At 42.9% G+C, this 26601-nt stretch overlaps 1 protein-coding gene across 1 annotated transcript in view; it reads left to right on the forward strand.

The window, feature by feature from the left end:
- LOC131354162 (dynein axonemal heavy chain 7-like) overlaps nucleotides 1-26601 on the forward strand; it is a 51020-nt gene that overhangs the window by 17046 nt on the left and 7373 nt on the right. The window contains exons 2-12 of the mRNA XM_058391499.1: nucleotides 6968-7101; nucleotides 16224-16616; nucleotides 17621-18685; nucleotides 18853-18945; nucleotides 19046-19217; nucleotides 19855-20016; nucleotides 20762-20962; nucleotides 21178-21327; nucleotides 22829-23014; nucleotides 23578-23715; nucleotides 24298-24528. Of these exons, the coding sequence (XP_058247482.1) occupies nucleotides 19125-19217; nucleotides 19855-20016; nucleotides 20762-20962; nucleotides 21178-21327; nucleotides 22829-23014; nucleotides 23578-23715; nucleotides 24298-24528 (1161 nt within the window). The 5' untranslated portion in view covers nucleotides 6968-7101; nucleotides 16224-16616; nucleotides 17621-18685; nucleotides 18853-18945; nucleotides 19046-19124. The remainder of the gene's footprint in view (nucleotides 1-6967; nucleotides 7102-16223; nucleotides 16617-17620; nucleotides 18686-18852; nucleotides 18946-19045; nucleotides 19218-19854; nucleotides 20017-20761; nucleotides 20963-21177; nucleotides 21328-22828; nucleotides 23015-23577; nucleotides 23716-24297; nucleotides 24529-26601) is intronic.

Here is a 26601-nt window from a genome sequence, read left to right on the forward strand (position 1 = left end):
ACTAACGGTCAGAGAATCAATAACACAATTATTTGATTTGTTCGTCCAGCGAACAGACAGTATAATTATGTATTAATTCTAGGGAAAGTTATCTTCCTGACCAAGAAAGAATAACTACTTTATGAAGTACTAGCTGTAATTTAGCACGTAGCAAGAGCAATGTTCAGGGACCCCGAAATTGTGAGCAAAGCACAGAGACAATCACTCGTGAATAAAATGCATTTAATAAAACAGAAACACAACACATACTAACTACGACACACGTACATAAAAGACAGGATAAGGATTATAGAGAGGGAATAAGTAGGCAAAGAGAGATTGAGATTAAGGAAGGGAATACAGGGGAAATCAGAATGTGAGAGAGAGAAAGAGATTAGGAAACAGAGAAGAGATCAAATATGGCAAGCTTCAGATCGAGTTTTGATTACCACGTGTGAGAATCGTCAAGGTAATCAGGATTCGCCTTAATAAAGGGGCTTCAGCTTAGCATTGCAGATCTAAAATAATTAGTAACTTTTACTTGCATTGGTTTGTTGATAAGAGTCCTGATGTAGTGGATCAAGGAGGTTCGGAGATTCAAAGTCCTCGGAGCAAGCAAGAGATTCTGCTGGAATGAAAAAGGTTTTGGTGGTGTAACGTTCCTCGATTGAGGCTGCCAGCAAAGTCTCAAGAGAAAGTCTTGCCCCGAAGAAAGATGGTTGTCGAGTCGGGCAACGATAGAAGAGGTCGTGCCAGGAAGAAAAGGTGCACGGGAGCCCCCCCCCCGACCGCAGAGCGGAGAGTGAGTTACAGCATGTCGGTTGAGGTATAATGAAATGACTATAAGTAGTGATAGCTCAGTTGTAAGCTGTGTAATAGTTAATTGAGGTTTTGAGAAGGATGCAATGGACCCCATGAGCAAGTGAGCTGACCTGGAGATGCTACAGACTACACACGACAAGCTCTACCTTCTCAGGATCACCTCCAGCAGGGAGGTGCGGAGTTAACTAGACCGGCAGCCAGAAACAGTCACCGCGAACTACCAGCAACTCCGACAGGCCTACTTTGGGGCACCAAATGAGCCAGGAATGGAAGAGGATTTCAATTTCAAGACTTTGTTTCTCCGGAACCTGCACTCCAGTGTGAGCCAGCACCTGGGGGTCCTGGTCTGCCCACGGAGTATGTCCACCCAACAGCTGAGAGACTTGGCACACAAAGCCTACACTAAGCAAAGGACTGTTCCCGAGAAAGCTGTTAAAGGCCCAACAATCTACCCTGTTTCTGAGCACAGTTCGGAACTGGCACTAGAGGGCATACAACCATCCTGATCCACCTGCCCTCTAACCCTCATGAGCCACCTGCTAGCCGACCTTTCCGACAACTGTTGGCCGAAGATGTCCCCTACAGGTTACTCCTCGTCCAAAAGGGGGGAACTGTAGCGTCTCCAGGTTGGCTCACTTGCTCATGGGGTCAGTTGCATCCTTCTCAAAAACTCAATTAACCATTACACAGCTCACAACTGACCTATTTCGCTTATAGTTATTTCATTTTGACTCAACTGACATGCTGTAACTCATGGGAGCCAGGCTCCAGGATGTCTGATGGCTCTGGATAACCAATGACCCCCCCCCAACGAGACTGGAGACAAAGGAGGAATCCTGCCTCCATGAATGTTGGAGTTCTGCAGACCATCAGTACTGATAGCCCAGCCTCACACCCCTGGAACTCCCCATCAACTTGTGACCTTAACATACAAATCACCAGTTTTACTGCCGTTAAAAGTCAACAAGAATTCCCTAATCTAAACCAAATCAATGCCTTGACTGAGGGATGACCAAAGTTCTGACTGAAGACACACACACATACACGCACACACACACACACACACACACACACCCAAAGCAGCTGGAAACGCTCATCCTGACCCCCACACGCACACACATAAGGAGAGTTCCCTTATTCAAGTTTCAATAAAATAATTGTAAAACCCTACCTGACCCATGCCTAACACACCTGTATATATGTATTCCCCTTTTGCCTTTATATTTTTATTGTTTTATTACCACTCATGACCTGTTGTTCTGTGTTTTCATGAAACAGAACAATGTTTTATAATATAAGATTGTATGTTTAATTGCCTATACCCAGTTTCCTTTCCTCTCATACTGTCTCTTTCGTGTCTACTATCAAAATGATCCTCTTTTACTTTTATAAGCAATAGTGTATGCCATATGGTCATTCAAGTACATGACATGAGCCTACTATACTTTAATTGAAACTTTATCCATTCCCCCGACTTCACCATAAAGTATGCAAACGAGTGCCCGAGAGGAGACAAAGAAACTCTTTCCCTCCAAAAGTTTCAGGTGTTGGATTGGTCACTCTGAAAAACTGGGCGCAACCAAGGGATCAATAAAAACCCTAAGCACCCATCTATCGTGGCTCAGCTTTTTGCTCTGCTCAGCTCGCTTCGGCTTGGCTCATCTCGGCTCGGCCCCGCGGGGGCCAACCCCCTCTTCGCTCTGCCATCGGGTGGGCCCCCGTATGCCTTTTCTTCCCGGCACAATCTCTTCTATCGTTGCCCGACTCGACTCCGATCTTTCTCCTGGACAAGACTTTCACTTTCTTCTGAGACTTTGCCGGCAGCTTCAATCGAAGAACTTTTGTTTGCACCACCGAAACATTTTCGTTCCAGCAGAATCTCTTGCTTACTCCGAGGACCTCCTTGATCCACTACATCAGGACTCTTATCAACGAACCAGTGCAAGTAAAAGTTACTAATTATTTTAGATCTGCAATTTTTAAGCTGAAGCCCCTTTATTAAGGCGAATCCTAATTACCCGGACGATTCTCACACGGGTGTAACCAAAACTTGATTTGAAACTTGCCATATTTGATCTCTTCTCTATTTCCTTCTCTCTCTCTCTCTCTCTCTCTCTCGTTCTGATTTCCTCTGTATTCCCTTCCTTACTCTCTATCTCTCTTTACCTCCTTATTCTCTCTCTATAGGCCTTATTGTGCCTTTTATGTATGTGTGTCGTAGTTAGTATGTGTTGTGTGTTTCTGTTTTATTAAATGCATTTTATTCACGAGTGATTGTCTCTGTGCTTTGCTCACAATTTCGGGGTCCCTGAACATTGCTCTTGCTACGTGTTAAATTACAGCTAGTACTTTATTAAGTAGTTATTCTTTCTTGGCCAGGAAGATAACTTTCCCTGGAATTAATACATAATTATACTGTCTGTTCGCTGGACGAACAAATCAAATAATTGTGTTATTGATTCTCTAACAGTTAGTTCTAAAACCCCCATTTGAATATTTATAATTAATTATAACCAGTTATAATTACACTTAAATATTTAAATTTTGAGCTAAATTCGTTACACCAGTTTACATGACGAATCTGAATATTTCTCTCTGGCCAGTCAAAACGCAGACGCGACATATCAACGCTGAGTTTTCTCATCATGAGTTGTCGCGATTAATGGGCTGTGGGTCTGAATTCTCGGCGAAATCGAACCAGTTCATTACCGAACTTCTGACCTCCCACTTCTTGGATCTGGGAGTTGTTTCTGTGCATCTTCGATGTCATTTGATCCCCATGGGCGATACACAAGAAGAAGCCCTCCCTCTGGGCCAGCTACCTCAACCATAGGCATCTGAATGTCATCAATGAGACGATCCGCATTGGCCATCAGGAACGACCTCGGCATCATGCTCATTGAGTGTGCTGGAATTTGGATCATCTGGTCTCATTTCCTTCAGAATCCCCTTTTGCTTTTGGCCACAGGTGTGATAGCACACAGGGGAGTAAGGAGTAGAGGCTCCAGGTCCCGTATAACAGGGAGGAGGGTCCTGCTTAGCTGCTGTGGATGGTTGATGTGCAGAAGCGTTCGGTTGGAGTGGTTGTCTGTGTCTCTGAGGTGGTGGTCTGGGAGGGCAGCTGTCCAGTTCTGGGTCTACAAGAGATTTAGTACACTGAAGAGAGGAAGATTGAAAGTTTGTTTTGCGCGCTCTAGTTTGGGCTTCAGTTACGCACATATTATATGCACCCCAGTCTACTTCTCTTCTCTTTTTCCCTTTTTTCTTTGAAACCTCACATTCTTGTAACCTTTCTCTCAACTTTTCTAATTGTCTTTCACTAAAACTACCTTTCTCTGGAAATCCACAGTCCATCACCCACATACGATATTGTGATACAGAACCAGGCCCATAATTAGTTATCATAAATTGGACATTAGGATGCTTACATGCCCTCAAGAAATCATCACTCTTATCCTTACTTTCCCCACTACCCATTGTCTGTGTTGGTTCCTATATTCTCTCAACAGTCGATCAACAGACAAATAAGACAAATGCCTTATTTACCTCTTTTAGCCTGATTTTACCTGCACAGGTCACTCAGCTGTGCTCATCAGCACCAGCGACGGCTTTCCTCAAAGTCCGCTGAAAGTAGTTGCAACATCAGTATATACTACCATAGTATATAATTAGTTCCCAGAACTATTCATGTAACTTTACCAGTTCCCAGAACCGTTGGCCAGAATCCAAGCTTAAATTCTGCCTACCTGAAGCCGATTGTCTGAAGATGGAAAAAACGAGAGTTTTAAATAAATTAAAATCTTACCACCTAATTCCAGATCCCTTCACTGGGGCAGTCTCGTGATTGTCCAGATCTCTCCCCACCAGTAGTCAATTGCGTGGTTCAATGAAGTAACCGTCTTCAGGTTGGTCCGGACCAGACCAGATCAGAGATCGACCCCGAGAATGGATCTCGGTGGAACCTCCAGAAATGTGGTGGCAAGTCTGAACTCCGACTTGAAATAATTAACAAATTACACACGGACACAATGGTGCAAGTTAAAGCAAAGAGATAAGAAAGGAATTTTTATTTTGCCATGGCAAAAGGCATCTCAAACACAGTGCAATAAAATTACACAGCGGAGAGGCAAAGCCCTCTTTCACGGGTCCCCCTTATATAGAACATTTAGGTGCATCCTAAACCAAATGTATACATGACCAACAGCACAAAACTCTTGTAGAATGGTACATTTCACTTCCATAAAAGGAGCCATAGCATATAGAAAGACAAGATATACGATGTTCTTGCATTCCACTAGTAGAGTCACTCCTGGTACTGACAGCCACCTGGTTAACATCTTCCTTGCCACACATACACACACCAAAGTTCCTAAAGGGTTACTTATTCATTTATGTTACTTGTTAAAATTTCCACTACACCCCAGTTCTCTGATAACAGGAGTGAGGTATCTCACCACACTTCCCTCCTTGCAGCAGCACAGAGAGGAGATATGCTAAGAATGAGGTAGGGACCGCTGGCAGCGATATATATAAGGGAGGCGGGATTCCTGTATCACTTTCGTGATTGGTCTGTCAACTGACAGACGTGGTGTAATTGGTGCTTCCAGGATCGGTCACGCCCGAGGCGATTCCCATAATGAGATACCTCACTCCTGTTGTCAGAGAACCGGGGTTACGTAAGTAACCTAAAGTTTCCTCGTATTCCCAAAGACATGCACGACTTCTATTTCTAAATCAAGGTGCATCAGGAATCTTTGGAAACACTTCATGAATCGTTCTGTGTGAGTATTAACATCCTTCCAAATTGAAAGGATTATGTAGCACTGAAGCATTCACGCGTGTTCTCTGCAAAGAGCTGCAGCGTGCCGGAAGCCAGGATGAGATGTGAGATCTTACAGGATTCTACATTCAATTGAATTTATTTTAGAATGTTTTTTTATAGCACTATTCCTTTTTCCAGCATGAGAGAAAACGGACACAAAGACAAAATGAATCTTTACATCTTTACGTCTTGTGTTAAGGCCCTGCCAATGTGACAGTGAGGCATTTGATTGGCTTGTAATAGTGAAAAACAGACAAAAAAATCGACACGCTCCTGAAACAAGAGTTAATCATGATCGTTGTCTGGGGCATTATTTCACTCGACAGGCATTAAGTCAAGCACCTTCTTCTCTTTCACATCTGGAATCTATTGCATACAATCAGGCAGCTGCAAACATAAATAAATAAATTTTGTGTATTTATGTGTATTTTCCAATGGTTGCTAAACTCTAAGGAACAAATCAAAAACTCTAAAGTAATATCAGCTACGTTACACATTTGACTCATACTTCTTTTAGCAATGCACATAAATATTTTTCCATACATAATATGCTCAAAAGTATGTGCACCCCTGATCATAACATCCATGTGTGCTTTTTCACACAATTGCATAAAATGTCTCTATGTGCTGTGGCTGTACAGTTTCCCTTCACTGGAAATAAGAGACTTGAACAGTGATCCACCATGACATTGCCCCCGTGCACAAAGCACAGAGCTCCATGAAGACATGGTGTGGAGGTTAAGATTGAGGTGGAAGAACTCGAGTGTCCTGCACAGAGCTCTGACTCTGACTCAACCCCACTGAACACCTTTAGAATAAACTGGAACACTGACTGAACCCTAGCCTTCCTCACTCTTACAACATCAGAGTCTGATCTCACTAATGCTCTTGTAGCTGAATGATCACCAATCCCCACAGCCACGCTTCAACATTTAGTGGAAAACCTTTCCAGAATAATGAAGCTTATTATAAGCATGAACGGGAATATGTAAGTGTGATGGTCAGGGGTGCACAAACTTCTGTAACCATTTGACCAGAACCGTTACTTAAGATTGTTGTAAATTACCTCACCTAAAGGAAAAAACATCTGAATGAGAATCTTTGCTTGTGTGTAGTTTTAAAATAAGTTAAGTCCATTCTCTGTGTGGAAACACTGCTTTTAAACTAATTTTCTGAGATACAGTGAGTCTGTGCATTCTAAATATTAAGGAATGTTTTAGCCAGGGACTCACACAGCAACAGCAACATGAGTGAATAGTGAAAGACACCAAACTTGAGCATGCAATCTGATATAAGGAATCTTCCTGTGCCCTTGATTTGTCCAAATTCACTTTGGACGTTTAGGTAACCCTTCTGAACTTCATGATCATGCCTGAAGGAATGCAAGACCAACTGCTTGGCATCGTTGTGGCTAGAGAGAGACCAGACCTAGAAGAGAGAAAACAAGACCTCATCCTGAAGGGAGCGAAAAACAAGAGGTATGACTGCAGATAACCTTTATTTGTCATTAGTTCAATCATTTCTGTCAAATTTGGCACAAGTTGTTTTGTGGAAGATTCTATGATTTTCTATGAGAGTGACTGAGCTCACTCGAACTGTGAGCAGTTTAGGATAGTGGACTTGTGGATAGTTGTAAATCTGAGTGAGATTCACCAGACGTGAGATGAGGGAAGAATCAGGAGAATTAAAGACAGGAGATTTCATGCATGCAGACAGGCTGTACTGTCTATAGTCTAAACATGATTTGAAAGCTGAGGTTTAAATGTAAAGGACACACTCAAGACCATATAGATAATGCTCAAGGCTAATGTACTGTATACATCATGCTAGATGTAGGCAGAAAATCACACTGATTGACAATTAAATCACACAATTGATTTAAAATGATTAAATTATGTATCTTTGCACCAATTGAAAATAATCCTACAATTTCTCCTTTAAGCTCCATATACTATCCTACATACTATAACACTGGCCAGGTGATTATCCATCTACATTTTGCAAAAATAAGGATAGAGCTACCCTTTTTTTTATCTGCATATCTACATACAATAGAGTAATAAATGTAAGCATTAGACCTAACAGGAGTCAACATACTGTAACTGTAGTTAAAGACTGTACAGATAATAAAATGAGAATAATACTTAAATACATGAACAAGGACAAAAACATCAGGCGTGAACCAAGGACATGCGTCAGGAGAAAGCAAAAATTACACTGATCTGAAATGATTAAATTATGAATCTGTCATCAAAAAATAAAGGAATCCCACAGATTTGGATCATCTAGATGTTTGGCTGACTTATCAAACCGCTTAAGAGTATACCTGCACAAAAAAAACAGGTTGATGAGGTGTCGAGACGAATCAGACGCATTCGCTTAGAGAATTTTTTGCGAGAAAATTGTGCTTGTAAAGGGGCCAGAATTAAAATTGTGACTCATATCACGTAACTGGAAAATAATCAACGTGTTAAACTAACATCAGGGAGCATTACATCATTTTATTATTGGTTATTTTCCTATACCAGCACATCTCTGACGTGTTATATTTATTCATCATGTAACCAATAACACACTGTAACGCTCACCTCCTAGAGGCCCTGGCTACAACTTGCTACGGGTCAGGTAACAGGGTGAAACAACAAATAAAATAGCCAAAACCAAGATAGATTTTCACTCAAACACTGTGTATTAGTCATAAACAGCAATCACATATATACACAAAAGCCCACTTCCCCAGTCTCTGAATAATCTCAGTCCTTATTTACACAATGTACAACTTTAAAGCAGTCTTTGGATCGGTCTCACCCGTATTTCGTGCCAGGGTGAGCAGAACCGGATCAATGAGCCGAACACGGCTAGATGGCCAGCTGTAATCCTCGCGAACAAATAATCCAATTGGACCGCAGACAAGGAATTCCGTTCGGTGGTGATGATCCTGCTGCTTCAATAATCCACTTCAGTGTTCATTTTTATTTTATCTCCTTTTTTTCTGGAGTGCTCTCTCCTCTTGCCAGCTTTTTCCTGGCTTATATTTACATCCGTAAAACCGATGTCACATGATGACGTCACGTCACGGAGTCACAGTTCTCATCCCAGTCTCGTGATAACCCGAGCGTAGAGCCCACACAGAAATACCGATGGTGGTAACAAAAACAGAGCATATAATAAACATGTGCTATTAATAAATATAAATACACATGAAAAGCTGCATACAAATATATATATATACTTATATATACCTAAATGTAAACAAATGTGTGTAGCTGTGCTACATAGACCCCTCCCCCAGCCTACGGCATTGAGGGTAAAAGTCCATGAAACTTCTTCACGTTCACCACAATTTACATTGTCTGTTTTTGGTGGGTTACCCCATTTTACTGTGTAATTTACTGGCCCTAACTTTTTATAATTTCAGCTGGCCCCTCCCACTTGGGTGCTAGCTTAGCAGAGAACTTAGCGGTGGCCCTGGATAAAGGGTGTGTATGGAGCCAAACTAGGTCACCTGGGTGAAAGTGCGCATCTTTCCTCTGGGTATTGTAGAACCTAGCTTGTCTTGCCCGATGCAACCCCATCCTGTGCTTTACCTCCTCTGCCATCTCTTCTTGTCGCTCTACCAGTGGATAGGCAGTTTGATCTGGCTTGGGGGACGATGTAGTAGCCTTTGCAGTGGTCCCTTGAGGAGTCTGCCTGTCATCAGCTCTGCTGGGGTTCTTCCTGTGGTCTCATGCTGGGCAGTGTTGATGGCAAAGCGGAACTCTGGAATCCACTGATCCCATGTATCATGCTGGTCACCCACATATTATGAAATCATGACCTTCAGGGTTCTATTGACTTGCTCTGTCATGTTAGCCTGCGGATGGTAACTAGTGGTGAGTTTTTGAGTTACTCCCCACTTCTTGCAGAATTCAGTCAGAAGCGAGGATGTAAACTGGGGCCCCCGATCGGAGACCAGATACTTGGGCATGCCCCATCGGGTGAAGATTTCCTCTTGCAGGACCATTAATATCTTTGGTGTTTTGCTGTCACAAAGAGGAAACAAGAAGAAGAAGTCCATGATAACCAGCAGGTAGGTGTTTCGTTTTTTGCTGGTTGAGAAAGGTCCCATAAGGTCAATGCTTAGGGTGTGCCCAGCTTCTGGTACCTCGATGGACTGCATATACCCTGAAGGTTTGGTGTTGTCATACTTATATTGTTGACATGTAGAACACAGCTTCACATACTCCCAGACGTCCTTCTGTACCTCTGGCCACCAGGCTACCTCCAACACCTGCAGCAAGGTCTTCAGCCTTCCTAGGTGCCCCCCTAGCAGATTAGCATGGAAGTAGTGAAGGAAGCTTGGAACCAGGGTTAGAGGAACTACCACCTGATACTTCTCCCCTTGGTTCTTCAGTGGGAGTTTCTGGTACAGTATGCCCTGGTGGACATTGAAACTGATCCAGTGAGTGTTTGTACTTTGATGTTTTGGAGCAGACTTTAACTGTTTGATGGTGTGGTCGTTGCCCTGAGCGTTGTCAATTTCGGCTAAGGAATGGGGAAGGTCAGACTGATGGTGATGTTTGACTGTCAGGCATGGTACCGCTTCACTGTTGGGAGGATCGACAGCTCTGGACAATGCATCTGGTCCAGCGTTCAGACAACCCTTTCTATAGCAAACCTTAAAATTGAATTGCTGTAGTCGCAGTGTCCATCTTGTCAGTCTAGAGGAGGTCTTCGGGCAGTTGAAGGCCCACGCCAGCGCAGCATGGTCAGTATAAACTTGAAATTCCTTTCCTTCCAGAATGTGCCTCCACTTTTCCACTGCCCACACTACGGCCAGACACTTTTTCTGAGGTGGAATAGTTGAGTTCTGCTCCTCTTAAAGTCCTTGATGCAAATGCGATAACCCTCTCTCCCTCTTCTGCTTGCTGAGTCAGGATAGCTCCTAAGCCCAGCTCACTAGCATCAGTGTGGACTTGGAAGGGAAGAGAAAGGTTGGGATGAGCAAGTACGGGAGGGTTTTGTAGTGCTGCTTTAAGGGCATCAAAGCTGGCCTGCCTTTCCTCGGTCCACTCCCATTTAACTCCCTTTCTTTTTAGGCTGTTAAGGAGAGCGGCTAGGTCAGAGAACCCTGGGATGAACTTGTGGTACCATCCACCTAGACCTAAGAAGCACTGTAAGGATTTCAGATCGGTGGGTGCAGGATATTCTGCCACTACGCCAGTCTTCTCCTTGTCCACTTCAACGCCATTCCCTGAGATGATGTCACCCAGAAATTTCAGCTGCTGTTTGAAGAAGTGACACTTTCTCATGTTTAAGGAGAGATTGGCTAGGGTGAGCTTCTGCATAACCGCACTGATGTCCTTTACATGTTGTTCGCAGGTCAGGGAGTATATTATGATGTCATCTATGTAAACAAAGCAGGTTTTTCCTCTTAACCCATCCAGTACTCACTCCATCAGCCGTTGGAAGATGGCTGCAGCATTCCGTAGTCCATACGGCATCTTGGTGAACTGGTAAAGGCCCTTAGTGGTGATGAAAGCAGTCTTCTGCTTACTGTCTTCCTCCATATCCACCTGCCAGTATCCAGACTGCAGATCCAATGTAGTGAACGAGGAGGCGCCTTCCATGGATTCAAGGATGTCATGCAGAATAGGCATTGTATATGCATCTGGTATGGTCTTGCTGTTTAGCTTCCTGTAATCCACGCAAAACCGGTAAGACTGGTCTGGTTTTGGCACCTGAACTACAAGTGAGGACCAGGGAGATGAGGAGGGCTCTATGATGCCGTCTTGTAGCATTTTGTCCACGTGCTCTTCTATAATCATCTTCTTCATCAGTGAAACCCTGTACACCCTGCTCTTTAAGCGGTATCTGGTCCAGGGTGGAAATCTGGTGCTTCGCGACAGCGGTCCGCCCCAGCCTATTAGATGTGGCGAACGGCCATGCTTCCATGAGCTTTTCCAACTCGTCCTGATTGTCGGAGTCCCACTGAGCTGAGGCATTTTCATGACATGCTGTTAGACAAGGAAATACCGGGCTTGGGGGTAAAGAATAGTACAGAGTCACTATTGGATTTAGTTGGTGGCTGGGGAATTTCAGAGCTGATATCTCCTCAGGAGGAAGGAACAAGTGATAATTATATCCTTCTCCTGCTGGCAGTCCATACTGGTTATTGGCCATGTCCAGTATTGCTGCTGTCTGGTGGATCAAATCCAGTCCCAAGAGGAGACGAAAGGCATCATCCATGATGTAGGTGTTGGTCACCTTGGAACTGTGCCACAAGTACATTACTTGGGTCTTGGCTTTGGACACATGCACCTTGCCATCTGCCATCTTCCTAGACTCCTCCAGACACTGTGCTGCATCAGGGTGAAGGAACTTCCTGTGTCTATCACAGCTCGAATTTCCTTCTTCGCCACCTGCAACAGCACTTGGAGAAGGGCGGGTTTCTGGAGCTTGCAGTGGTGTGGTTGAGCCAGGGTAACCCCCGCTAGCTCTTTGTGACCTCGGCTACTGGGTTTGTTGAGGGGCCCCTTTTCTTTAGGGTTCAGCTTCCCCACTTTCTGCCAATAGTCCTTGGCCCCTAGGCAGTCTTTCTCCACTCGACTGCCCACCTTGACCAGTTGTTCCACCGTGGTTACCATTCCTCTCAGGCATCCTGTGACCCTGGGGTTGATATTATTTAAGATACAGCTCACCAGCTCTGGCTCAGTAATGTCTGCCTTCCACTTGAGACAGAGAGCACGGTAATCATAGGCAAAGTCTCTTAGTTTTTGCCTCGGCTGTTGTACCATGGCTCTGAGTTTCTCCCCCACCTCCTCAAGGTAGTCCTCTGGAAGAAAGGCAGACATAAAGGCCTCTTTGAAGGTCTTCCAGTCTTGGACTTTGGCTCTCTCCACCTTCCACCAGCTCAGCGCAGGTCCCCTCAGTACAGTGCTCAGGGTTCCCAGGGGCTCAGCATTGGGTAAGGGTCAGACATCGAGGAAGTTTTCACACTGCTCCAGAAAGTTGAGGATGTCGGCGGTTTCTGCTGCTTCGCCAAAGGATGGAAAATCGAGACTGCAGTCTATGGAGGGTAGGAGTGCTAGTGGGCCTAACCTTTTTCATTTGCATTTCACACTTAGCGTCCCTCCTGAGAAAACAATCTACCACAACTTTCTCCAGCTGGGTCTCAACATGATTTTTAAGGTCTACTAAGTCCCCTTTCAGTTGCTCAATCTCAGTTTGCATTGATTGTACATACCCCCCCATCAGTAACAGGTACATCAGCATTTTCATCACAGATATACAGTGAATTTAATAAAAATGTGATTTCAGCTGTAGGATTACACCTACACTATATTGCCAAAAGTATTCGCTCACCCATCCAAATAATCAGAATCAGGTGTTCCAATCACTTCCATGGCCACAGGTGTATAAAATCAAGCACCTAGGCATGCAGACTGTTTTTACAAACATTTGTGAAAGAATGGGTCGCTCTCAGGAGCTCAGTGAATTCCAGCGTGGAACTGTGATAGGATGCCACCTGTGCAACAAATCCAGTCGTGAAATTTCCTCACTACTAAATATTCCACAGTCAACTGTCAGCTGTATTATAAGAACGTTGAAGTGTTTGGGAATGACAGCAACTCAGCCACGAAGTGGTAGGCCACGTAAACTGACGGAGCGGGGTCAGCGGATGCTGAGGCGCATAGTGCGAAGAGGTCGCCAACTTTCTGCAGAGTCAATCGCTACAGACCTCCAAACTTCATGTGGCCTTCAGATTAGCTCAAGAACAGTGCGCAGAGAGCTTCATGGAATGGGTTTCCATGGCCGAGCAGCTGCATCCAAGCCATACATCACCAAGTGCAATGCAAAGCGTCGGATGCAGTGGTGTAAAGCACACCGCCACTGGACTCTAGAGCAGTGGAGACGTGTTCTCTGGAGTGACGAATCACGCTTCTCCATCTGGCAATCTGATGGATGAGTCTGGGTTTGGCGGTTGCCAGGAGAACGGTACTTGTCTGACTGCATTGTGCCAAGTGTAAAGTTTGGTGGAGGGGGGATTATGGTGTGGGGTTGTTTTTCAGGAGCTGGGCTTGGCCCCTTAGTTCCAGTGAAAGGAACTCTGAATGCTTCAGCAAACCAAGACATTTTGGACAATTCCATGCTCCCAACTTTGTGGGAACAGTTTGGAGCTGGCCCCTTCCTCTTCCAACATGAATGTGCACCAGTGCACAAAGCAAGGTCCATAAAGACATGGATGACAGAGTCTGGTGTGGATGAACTTGACTGGCCTGCAGAGAGTCCTGACCTCAACCTGATAGAACACCTTTGGGATGAATTAGAGCGGAGACTGAGAGCCAGGCCTTCTCGTCCAACATCAGTGTGTGACCTCACAAATGCGCTTCTGGAAGAATGGTCAAAAATTCCCATAAACACACTCCTAAACCTTATGGACAGCCTTCCCAGAAGAGTTGAAGCTGTTATAGCTGCAAAGGGTGGACTGACGTCATATTGAACCCTATGGATTAGGAATGGGATGTCACTTAAGTTCATATGCGAGTCAAGGCAGGTGAGTGAATACTTTTGGCAATATAGTGCACTCATAAATGGGCTTGCAGTAAAATCTACAGCCTGATCTAAAGAGTGATCTTCAGCAGCACCATCAGCAGTATTAACATTCTCCATACTGGCATCCATATTTCACCAAAAGCTATAATAGCAAAGAGTAGTAGTAATAATAACAACAATAACAATAATAATGGTAACAATACCAAAAATAAGAAACAATAACAGAAACGCTGAACAGTCCCCGTACGGGCCACCACTATATAACGCTCACCTCCTAGAGGCCCTGGCTACAACTTGCTATGGGTCAGGTAACAGCATGAAACAACAAATAAAATAGCCAAAACCAAGATAGATGTTCACTCAAACACCGTTTATTAGTCATAAACAGCAATCACATATATACACAAAAGCCCACTTCCGATAACAAACCGATGTCACGTGATGACGTCACGTCACGGAGTCACAGTTCTCGTCCCAGTCTCGCGATAATCCGAGCGTAGAGCCCACACAGAAACACCGATGGTGGTAACAAAAACAAAGCATATAATAAACATGTGCTATTAATAAATATAAATACACATGAAAAGCTGCATACAAATATATATATATATATATATATATATATGCACTATATTGCCAAAAGTATTCGCTCACCTGCCTTGACTCGCATATGTACTTAAGTGACATGCCATTCCTAATCCATAGGGTTCAATATGACGTCGGTCCACCCTTTGCAGCTATAACAGCTTCAACTCTTCTAGGAAGGCTGTCCACAAGGTTTAGGAGTGTGTTTATGGGAATTTTTGACCATTCTTCCAGAAGCGCATTTGTGAGGTCACACACTGATGTTGGACGAGAAGGCCTGGCTCTCGGTCTCCGCTCTAATTCATCCCAAAGGTGTTCTATGGGGTTGAGGTCAGGACTCTGTGCAGGCCAGTCAAGTTCCTCCACACCAGACTCTGTCATCCATGTCTTTATGGACCTTGCTTTGTGCACTGGTGCACAGTCATGTTGGAAGAGGAAGGGGCCAGCTCCAAACTGTTCCCACAAAGTTGGGAGCATGGAATTGTCCAAAATGTCTTGGTATGCTGAAGCATTCAGAGTTCCTTTCACTGGAACTAAGGGGCCAAGCCCAGCTCCTGAAAAACAACCCCACACCATAATCCCCCCTCCACCAAACTTTACACTTGGCACAATGCAGTCAGACAAGTACTGTTCTCCTGGCAACCGCCAAACCCAGACTCGTCCATCAGATTGCCAGATGGAGAAGCGAGATTCGTCACTCCAGAGAACGTGTCTCCACTGCTCTAGAGTCCAGTGGCGGCGTGCTTTACACCACTGCATCCGACGCTTTGCATTGCACTTGGTGATGTATGGCTTGGATGCAGCTGCTTGGCCATGGAAACCCATTCCATGAAGCTCTCTGCGCACTGTTCTTGAGCTAATCTGAAGGCCACATGAAGTTTGGAGGTCTGTAGCGATTGACTCTGCAGAAAGTTGGCGACCTCTTCGCACTATGCGCCTCAGCATCCGCTGACCCCGCTCCGTCAGTTTACGTGGCCTACCACTTCGTGGCTGAGTTGCTGTCATTCCCAAACACTTCCATGTTCTTATAATACAGCTGACAGTTGACTGTGGAATATTTAGGAGCGAGGAAATTTTACGACTGGATTTGTTGCACAGGTGGCATCCTATCACAGTTCCACGCTGGAATTCACTGAGCTCCTGAGAGCAACCCATTCTTTCACAAATGTTTTTAAAAACAGTCTGCATGCCTAGGTGCTTGATTTTATACACCTGTGGCCATGGAAGTGATTGGAACACCTGATTCTGATTATTTGGATGGGTGAGCGAATACTTTTGGCAATATAGTGTATATATATATATATATATATATATATATATATATATATATATGTAAACAAATGTGTGTAGCTGTGCTACAACACATCTCTGATAAACAACAATAAAAGATTTCATTCACCTTAAAAGGTGTGTTGTGACTTGACTGGATCTAAGAGTCTGGCTTCGTGACATTCCTGATAATTCCTTCCTCATCCTGAAGGCAGCTTCAAGAGATCAAAGACAAGATCCTGGAAGTACTCTCTGCGTCTAAAGGAAACATCCTGGAGGACGAGTCAGCTGTCCAGATTCTCTCTTCCTCCAAAGTGCTGGCCAATGAAATCTCAGAGAAGCAGGCTGTGGCTGAGGTGATGGAGAGAAAGATCGATAAAACACGTATGGGCTACACACCCATCGCAGTCCATTCAGCCATCTTGTTCTTCTCCATTGCTGACCTGGCCAACATTGAGCCCATGTACCAGTACTCGCTCGATTGGTTCATCAATCTCTTTATCCTGTCCATCGACAACTCGGACAAGAGCGAGGTTCTGGAGCAGACGTGTGAAGCTACTTCAGTTGTTTAAAAGAAATTTTGTGTATTTTGCCAATGGTTTGTGTAAGTAGTCATTGTCCTGAATATTATGTTAATACATCAGGGTCGATGGTTTAGCATGCTTCTCTGAGCCTTTTGAGGACAATAATCTGAACAGACATGATGGATTGGTTATTTTTGGTATAAATTATATTTTTGAAGATATGCTCTTGCACACATGACCCACTGCATGAGATCAGATTTAATTCAAAATAAGAAGGAAAAAAAAAACACTGGTTGAAATGAACCATCAGTTTTTACACAGCTGCTGTTTCTCCACCATTTTAAACTTCCAAGAATCATACAGATTGTGCATTGTAGCAGTATTGGAAAATTCTTAGTTTTTAACCACCAGGACATTTCTGCCCAGTCATTATCACCACTTAGCAGTCTCAATCCACTATAAAAGTTTGACTTCACTACTTGCCAGCTCAGGCCACTAAGCACACTAACATCAGAGCTAAAGAAATTCCGAGCCTCTATAAATAGCATAACAGACTGGTGCATTAAATCATAAAGACACTTTCAACAAAATCCTTTATTATATATTTGTCCAATCCAGTATTTTTATTTGTTCAACATTATCTCCTTGCTTTCATGCGAGATTAAATTCACTTCTTAAAAAATTCTAATGAACATTTTTGTGTCAGGAAAAAAACAGTAGTCAGAAGTTAATGGTTTTTTGTGTCATGTAACTTTGAAAGACATTGGAATGGACACATGGCTTAACACGAAACGCAAGTTTAAATAGTTTATTAATTTGTAGTTCAACTAGTAACAAAGCACAAACAATGTAGAGATGCTGAAATTTAAAAGCTTTATGAAAAGCATTAAGCTACAGAGGGGATGCTGAGCTTATATCAGCATGATGGACTTTTAACTATTTGTCCAAATTTTATTAAAATAATGAATCAGCACGTATTAGTAACAGTAAGTAGTGTATTTTTAATACCACTGCACAAAATTAGAGAATAATTTAATTCTTTATTCTTTCTTCCTTGCCTATTTGTGTGTGTGTGTGTGCCCAGATTGCAGATCCTAAGAGACCACTTCACTTACTCGCTATATGTCAATGTTTGCCAATCACTCTTTGAGAAAGACAAGCTGCTTTTCTCCTTCTGCCTCACTGTCAACCTGCTTAAACACGACAGGCTTGTGAGTGCCGCCTTTCCACAGCTACACCAAATACCTGCACAAGATGTTCACAAAATGGTATTAGAGAAGCCGGTCTCCTGTCTGATAGATAAAATGAACATGAAAGTCACTGCAGTTAATATTACATGCACAATAACGACCTGAATCTATTACTAATCACATATTCTCATGGCACACATCAGATCTAGCCTACAGTTAACCTAATAACACTTTTTTATAAATTTTACATTTTACATCATGTAGGATAAAGGTAGTATTTTAAAAGAACGCCTGATTAATTGAATCTTTTTCAACGTTTTATGATCTAAAGATCTGAATCTGTGAATCCTTTCTCCATGTTTTATTGAACGTCTTGTAGTGAACATGCATTTCAGTCACAAAGAGTTCTTTAGTGAGAGACTCCTCTGCAACATGATAATACATAGCCCAGAGCCATAAACACAGCATAAAATGTGCACTTTGCTGAAAAGAAAAACATTTTTGAGGATCAATTCCCTATGTGAAAAGACTCAGCAGTCTAGATTTTTTTTTCCATGCAACCTCCAAATGCTTCCTGGTGAAAACATACAGTACGTCTTGTCATGCTCACTTACAAACCAGATTAATGAAGTAACTCTGGTATTATGTTCATACCCTGAAACTTGATGACAGAAATAATATAAAGGAATAAGGAATAAAATATAAAATAAGCACTAAGAAACTTAGTAACTAAGTTACTAAGAAACAATGTATTTAATGACAATATCATTAAATACATTGTTTCTTAGTAACGACCTGATGCTCCACAAGTCACTGTAGTCTAGGCAGAATAATTCAAAATAATGCATCTGCCGAGATCGATAATGAGATCTGCCGCCTGGACGAGCTGGAGTGCTTCAAGGGCCTGTGCAAGGACATGATGCCTGAAAGATGGCTGGAAAGAAGTATACGACAGCAAGGTGTGTTTGATAAACTCCTACGAAATAGTAGAGATACTGAGTATATCTATTAGTTTCCATATTGGACCTGAAGGAACAGTATGCATGATAACTCTGTTAGGTTGTTAAAGCAAGGCCATTTTGGTGTAACTGAGAGCTGAGTGTGTAAATGTGTGTGTTTTACATAGGATCCTCATCACACACCTTTTCCTGGAGACTGGCAGGAAAAACTGGGACAATTTCAGAGAATGTTGGTCATACGCTGCCTGAGACCAGACAAGGTGAAAGAATCACATTCATCTCTTGACACTGAGTTTCATATACTTTATGAGTGCTAAACCTATGTACATGCTCTTCTTTTTGCTCTTTGTCTTTCTCCAGGTCATTCCCATGGTCCAGGAGTTTGTGTCAAAAAGCTTGGGATCCCAATTTATCGAGGTGCCCCCCTTTAACCTGGGGAATGCTTTTGGAGACAGTCACTGCTGTGCTACTCTCATCTTCATCCTCTCACCAGGCTCTGGTGGCAGCTCTGTTGAAGTTTGGAGATGAGAAGGTTAAACACGTTTATTCATCGGCTAACTTCATCTGCTTTTTAAACTGGTTAAATTCTCAAATCTGATTGGTCAGAAGGTTCATTTTCATAGCAGAGGTTTAAGCTTATTTTTACGTTATTGCTTCTGTAGTAATATTCAGAGGGACTTGTATAACAGACACTGCACATAATATATGACTAACAATAAAACAAAACAAAAAAGGTATTGTTTGCTATCTAATAAAGAAAAACATATTTGTTGAAGATGTGTGTGTAGTTTCAGTAAGCTTGCTAACTTGGACATTCCACAGCAATAAATGGATAAAAAGCACAAAATGTCTTTCATTCATATATTAAGCAATGTAATTATTGGCAAATCACTGTGCTATAGAAAAAAAAAACCTTTGTAATGAGGTGTTACAGGAAAATATTCCACTTTTTGTGGATAACATTAACTCTACTTCATATCAGGCTGCATCATACCACTGCACCATAGATTATTTTCTCATAACTAAATTCCCTGTTGTTTCATTCCTTACATATTTAACCTTGTTTTTAAAGATGTTTCTTCACGCATAACTCATGACTTTATTGTATATCACTCAATGGTGTAACACTGTCATATTCTAAACACCATACCTTTATGTGTTGCTCACAGGGCTTCACAGGGAACAAGCTGACCTCTCTGTCACTGGGCCAAGGCCAGGGTCCCATTGCCATGAAAATGATTGAGGTGGGAGTGAAGGAAGGCACCTGGGTGGTGCTGCAAAACTGCCACCTGGCCACATCCTGGATGGCCACGCTGGAATGGGTCTGCGAGGTAAAAATGGGCATGACGAAAACTGGAACTTGAAATATAATGATTAACAGCATTTGTCAGATGCCGTTATCCAGATAGACTAACTTTTATGTCATTTATGCAACTGAGCAGTTGAGTGTTAAGGGCCTTGCTCAAGGGCCAAGGAGTGGCAACTCATGTAGTACCACAGCTTAACCACTGAACTCCCATATGTAGTTGCAGCATTTTTTAGAAATTATTCATCATTACATTTGATAGTTGATTCAGTTGCCCATAAACTAGTTGTGAAAGTGGACATTGGTGATCAGAGTTTGTTGTATTAGTGCAAAAAGTACTTTTTTGTGTGTGGTGGTGTTGGGGGGGGGGGTGGGGGGTGGCTGGGTCACGGGGAACCTGTGCCTATCTCAGGCATCATCGGCCATCACAGGGCACACACACTACAGGCAGTTTAGAGACTCCAATCAGCCTAGAAGCATGTCTTTGGACTGTGGGAGGAAACCCACCAAGCACAGGGAGAACATGCAAACTCCACACACAGTGAGCGGGAGCAAGACTTGAACCCAGGACACTGGAGGTGTGAGGCAAACATGCTAACCACTAAGCCACCGTGCTGCCCTGTATGAAGAAAGAACCCGAGTTGCAAGAACCCGAGCAAAGATTTTGAATTATTTTCATTTTCAACATTCTTACGTATTTTCAGTTAATAAATCACAGAGCCTTTTTCTGTCCCAACTGATGAGTTTCTTTTGACTCTATTTTCCTCCAGGAGCTCAACCCAGACACCACTCATCCCGATTTCTGTCTGTGGCTAACCAGTTACCCGTCGCCTAACTTCCCTGTGGCCGTCCTTCAGAATGGTGTCAAGATGACAAACGAGGCCCCCAAGGGCTTGCGTTCCAACATCATCGGCTCCCTTTATATGAACCCCATCTCCGATCCGGAGTTCTTCAACAGCAACTTGAAGCCAGTGAGTCAGGAGTTATGGCAAGAAACTGATGGAAAATCTGGGGTAGTGATTGAGAAAGTATGTGATAGAAGGATAAATGATGTAGCATGTAGGAAACTTTTCCAATTGGATGGGAACGTAGCTGATAGGGGGGTGCGGGATGATTTGTAAGAAGTTGTTTTCTTTATTCAGGTGTTTTATTGTTGATTGTGTGCATGTGTGTGTCTGTGTTCAAGAAACTCCTTTATGGCCTGTGTTTCTTTCATGCTCTTACCCAAGAGCGAAGGAAGTTTGGTCCCCTGGGCTGGAACATCCCCTATGAGTTCAACGAAACTGACTTGCGCATCTCTGTGCAACAGCTGCATATGTTTCTCGACCAGTATGAAGTGAGGACACACACACACACACCATCCACATCGGCTCCTCTTTTCATACCTACATCGACCAATTCTCACCCGCCTGCACTCTATCACATGCACTCTTAACACAATCACTCTGTGTCTCCAACTTCATTTTCACGCACCCCGCCAATCCTTTCATAAGTCCCTCTGAAGAAGCATTAGAAAAAAAAAACCCTTGACATTTCCACAGCTTCAGAGGTGCCCTCCACTCTACTCTCACTATGCCTTTCAAAACAAGCACTCTGCATAAACTGATCAAGAACCCCCCGGAAAAAAACACGCTGACATTTCCTCCGTGACATTAGCAAGGGAAATTTCAGCAGGAAATGTCACGATCTGAGCGTCACCAGCTCCACCTTTTCATTTCTGAAAGCCCTCCGAAGTGTGCCGAACTTGCCAACTGACACCTGGCAGCGCAGCACATAATGAAAAGGGTCTTTGGTGTAAAAATGAGACAGCAGCACAGGTTGGTGCTTTTTTCCTAATCGAATGAGACAGTAGAGGAAAGGAGGCAGTGAGATGCTGCTTATCTGTTTTTTTTTTTTCTTAATTTTTTTTCATCTGCTGAATGTACAGAATGATCTGAAAGTCAAATATTATTATAATAAAAAGTCTTCCAGTTCAAGTCAAAGTTGTAGAACATAGGAATGTATGACATTTATATATATATATAGAAAAAAGGAAAAAAGCAACTCATTGTTACATTGATAGCATTGTAGTTTTATAAGAAGGAAACAGACCATCAGGACACAGACAGGTGACATATTAAAGAAAAAAAACAATGGCACTGACAGTTATGTCCTAATGGAAGATGGGAGTGGTCATATCCAGGATGACTCCTCGCCCATCCACAGGGCTCGTATGCCAAAGCTTTCACACACCTGTGTGAACTGCAGTGTTAGACAGCACTGTCCATCACACCACCATCATCAAAACACCAGCTGAGGGAAGATCTTTTGGGAACGTGGTGTTCTAACGCACCTTTTTTTTTTTTTTTTACACCTTAGAAGAACATCTTCCTTCAATTTTCCACCTGTCTGTATATTTAACTGTCTCTCACTCAGGACATGATATCACTCTGTTCTCATGGCTCATGCACTCATCCTCATGCCGCAAGCACTGCTGAATATGAACGGCATAATAGAACAGCTGTCTAATTACAAATATTAGTTTAATTGCAAATCCTAAAAGGCATAAGTTATACTGTAGCAAAAACTGATTTTTATGCTTGTTATTGCATTCTAATGTAATCACGTAATATGAGGAGCGGTGGTTTAGATCGTGGGTCAATCTAAACTACAGGCATATCAGCAAAAACAATAGAAAATAACATATTGACATAAACCACACATCTTATAAGAATATAGGAATTTGATGAATAAAATCTTAGTAACTGGTTAATTTTACCCTGATGGACCCAATAAAAAAAAACATACCAGTTCAGACTCCAGACTCTATGAGCTTCTGTTATTAATTTGTTTTCTAGGAAGTGCCATTCGAAGCACTGCGCTACATGACAGGAGAGTGTAACTATGGAGGACGTGTTACAGATGACTGGGACCGGCGAACTCTCCGCACCATCCTCTCCATCTTCTACAACAAAAAGATCATCGAAGATCCAGAGTACAAGTTCGACCCAAGTGGGATTTACTTCTCACCTCCTGAAGGGGATGTAAGGTCACACACACACACAAACACACACACGTCAGATCATGTAATGAAGTAAATGAACAATTAATACTAAACTTTGTTGTTTTTTTCTCTCCACTCACTCGTTCACTCGTCTGCAGAATTGTGTCTTTCATTTAAGTAGCACACACACCCTAAATGAAAACTTATCATCAGAACTTGATGATCAAATGACTAAGAGATGTAACTCGCCCACACAATGCAAAACATATCATTTCTGCTTCACTTGCTCACTTGTTTTTTTTTTTTTCATTCCATTCCATAAAGTTCTGAAAATCATAACGAGCTCAGAGTTCAATAACTGTGCGCGGTGGGATGCCACCAGTGGCCACTGCCTAATTTATTTGCGAGCACATGTATAATCTACGCTCAGTTTTTATTTGCCATTTTCTGCTGAAATCTTTTATTCATGAATGTTGATTTGCATAGTCATTATTATAAATGTCAGCGATCTCGTGGGTGGCGTGCTTTAAGTGCGCCATCGTTATTTAGTGTCTCCGTGTTCTGGATGCCTGCGTCAGGAAGTGTGTCTCGTTTCTTCCGCAGCATAATAGCTACGTGGAGTACACCAAATCACTCCCACTGTATCCATCGCCAGAAATCTTCGGCATGAACGCCAACGCTGACATCACCAAGGAGCAGGTGGAGACGCAGCTCCTGTTCGAGAGCATCCTGCTCACTCAGGTTTGATAGTGGACGAACTGCAATCACAGCATTCACAACTTAACACAATGCTGAATGTCATCAGTGTAAAAAATAAAACAATAATAAAACTGAGTGTAATTCTGACACAGAGACGTCAAATGTAAGAGACGGTGCTATGTTTACAATTCAGTTTCCAGCATAATGGCCTTTATTCATCAAATCAGGATGGATGTGTAAATGATGCTGACGGTTTGTAGTATGTAGATGGTATGCGATATTAATAATTGACAGTGCGAATGCTTTATTCATGATTTATTTCATTACTGCAACTGTTTCTTTGATGCATTTAAAGCTACCCTTGTTTTTATGTAACTAATGAAAAAGGGCTCCTATGTGCTGCTTGCTGTAATGTTAGTGAGCTGCTAATGATCCAGTTAGGCTCAGATAACTGATGACTGCAACTGGCACGCAATGGGATATGGGCAGAGAGACAACGATCTGAAACCTTGCATATCTTTCTGAGGGACTAGTCATTGCTTGTTTATTTGTGCATGTGCATCTTTTATCTCTGGGGAGTTCAGTCTATAAGTTCAGCCTTTCACCTTCACCTCTTCTTTCCAGTCTCGCGTGACGGGCGGCGACGCAAAATCCTCTGACGACATGGTGTATGAGGTGGCGGCGGACATTTTGAGCAAACTGCCACAGGACTTTGACACGGAGGCGGCCATGCGCAGGTTCCCCACCAGTTACAAGCAGAGCATGAACACAGTGCTGGTGCAGGAGATGGGCCGCTTCAACAAGCTGTTGCAGACCATCCGTGACTCATGTGTCAACATCCAGAAGGCCATCAAGGTCAGAACCATAAATAAACTTTAAAGAAGCTCTAGAGATACATTGAAGGGTTTGAGGAACCTTAGAGAAACCTTATATGAGCTCTAGAGGCTATGAGGAATCTTTGAGAAATGTTAGAGGTACTCTAGAAGCTCAGAGGAACCTTAGAGAAAGCTTAGATGAGCTTTGGGGGCCCTAAGGCACCTTTGAAAATTCTTAGAGGAGATTTGTAGGCTCTGAGGAACCTTAAAGAATTTTACAGGGGAGTCTCTGGGGAATCTTTGTGAAACCTCAGATAAGCTTCGGTGGCTCTGCGGAACCTTGGAGAAATCTCAGATAAGCTTCGGTGGCTCTGCGGAACCTTGGAGAAATCTCAGATAAGCTTCGGTGGTTCTGCGGGACCTTGGAGAAACCTTGGACAAGACTCTGGGGAAAGAGATAGACCCTAGAGACACTTGGAAGGCTCCGAGGCACCTTAGAAAAACCTGTAGATGAGCTTTGGGGGCATTGAGGAACCTTAGAAAAACTTTAGATGAGCTTTGGGAATTTCAGGAAACAGAAGAGCTTTAGAGTTTCTGGAGAACCTGAGAGATACTTTAGAAGAGCTTTGGAAGCTCTGAGGAGCCTTAAATAAACTTTAGAGAAGCTTTAGAGTCCCTGAGAAACATTAGAAGAGCTTTAAAGTTGCTGAGGAACCTAAAACTTTAGAGCATCTAAAGAACCATAGTGGAACCTCACAATGTGGTCTGTATATGTCAGTGGTTCGATCGGATTGGTTTTGATGATTAATGTTGGGAAAAGATGCAAGAAGGTTGGCATTGAGCTTTAAGTTAAAGCTGTGATACGACAAACACTCGAGTAGAGATCTGCTGTTAATGCTAATGCCATATACAGGAGAAAAGCTGCATTGCTGTTACTAACCATGGATATAAAGTCAGTTTTGTTTCTCTTCTTCACTCCCACCTCCCACAGCTATCATGTAAATGTTGTGCTCATTCTTCCAGCATTCCACAACACTCCTAAGCTCTCCATACGAATCACTCCATATGAATCACTTTCTCTCTGCCCTTAATCAAGCAGATATTAGGAAGGATTAATGTTAAACTTATTTAAAAGTACATTTTAATGAAATGGTGTGTGGCAGTGGTTTTTGTCCCATTTTCCCTGGCATGCTTGGCTCTGAAGATTCTGTACCTGTGCTGGATCTCCTCCTGCTGTTTGCTTGACAGCTCCAATCCTGGTTAACGCTGTCCTCTTCTCTTCATGAGCAGCACTACTGAATACACCCTGCGGCCTCTGATCCCTTAATCTAACCCTAATATAATCCCCTTCATCTTCTCCAACTCCCCGCTTGAACTCCCACCTTCCCCAGGGTGCCTGTCTTTTTTTTTCTTCTTTTTTTTTACTTTTTATTTCATGATTTTTTCTCTATTCCTCGTTTCATTCTTCTCCTTCTCCTCCACATCGCTGCTCTCTCTCCTGCCTTTGTTAAGTTCGTGTCCTCCCGAGAAGACGAAGAGGTGGTCGTTCTTTAATCTCGGACCGCTGTTTGTGCAACGCCTCACAATACGTGCTCTTTTTAGATTACATTTCTGGCTGAAGGGGAACATGGAGACGGTTGGCCAAAGTTCAGCTTTTAAAACGTTGTTACTCCGAGCAGTATGGGAGTTTTTTGCGGCTAGTGCACATGTGGCATTTCAGCAGGCGGTTTGAATACAATACAACTTCAGGCGTAGTTTTATCTCGAACATGTACAAAATCTGCTCTTATTACTGACAGCTTCTCAATAGCAGCTCACTTCCCTGCCAAGTGGAATCTCCCATGAGGCTAATTAATTCAGCTTCGCTAGTTTGCTAATACATTATTCATAGATAAAATAAACACAAATACATAAATTCCTGAATCCACAAAAAAAAGTCAGAATTACAAAATCATTTCTATTACAAGACTTAATATTAGAGAGACTGCTTCCTAAACCAGATCTTATTATTAATCATCCTCTTTACCATCATGAGAGTCGAGTCAACGTTACGTCTAGAGTCGGAGATTCGGTATGTTCAAAATGTTTAATGTGAAAGCGACTGGTGCTCTGGT

Source organism: Hemibagrus wyckioides, linkage group LG06 (assembly GCF_019097595.1).
Source record: "Hemibagrus wyckioides isolate EC202008001 linkage group LG06, SWU_Hwy_1.0, whole genome shotgun sequence".
NCBI lineage: Eukaryota > Metazoa > Chordata > Actinopteri > Siluriformes > Bagridae > Hemibagrus > Hemibagrus wyckioides.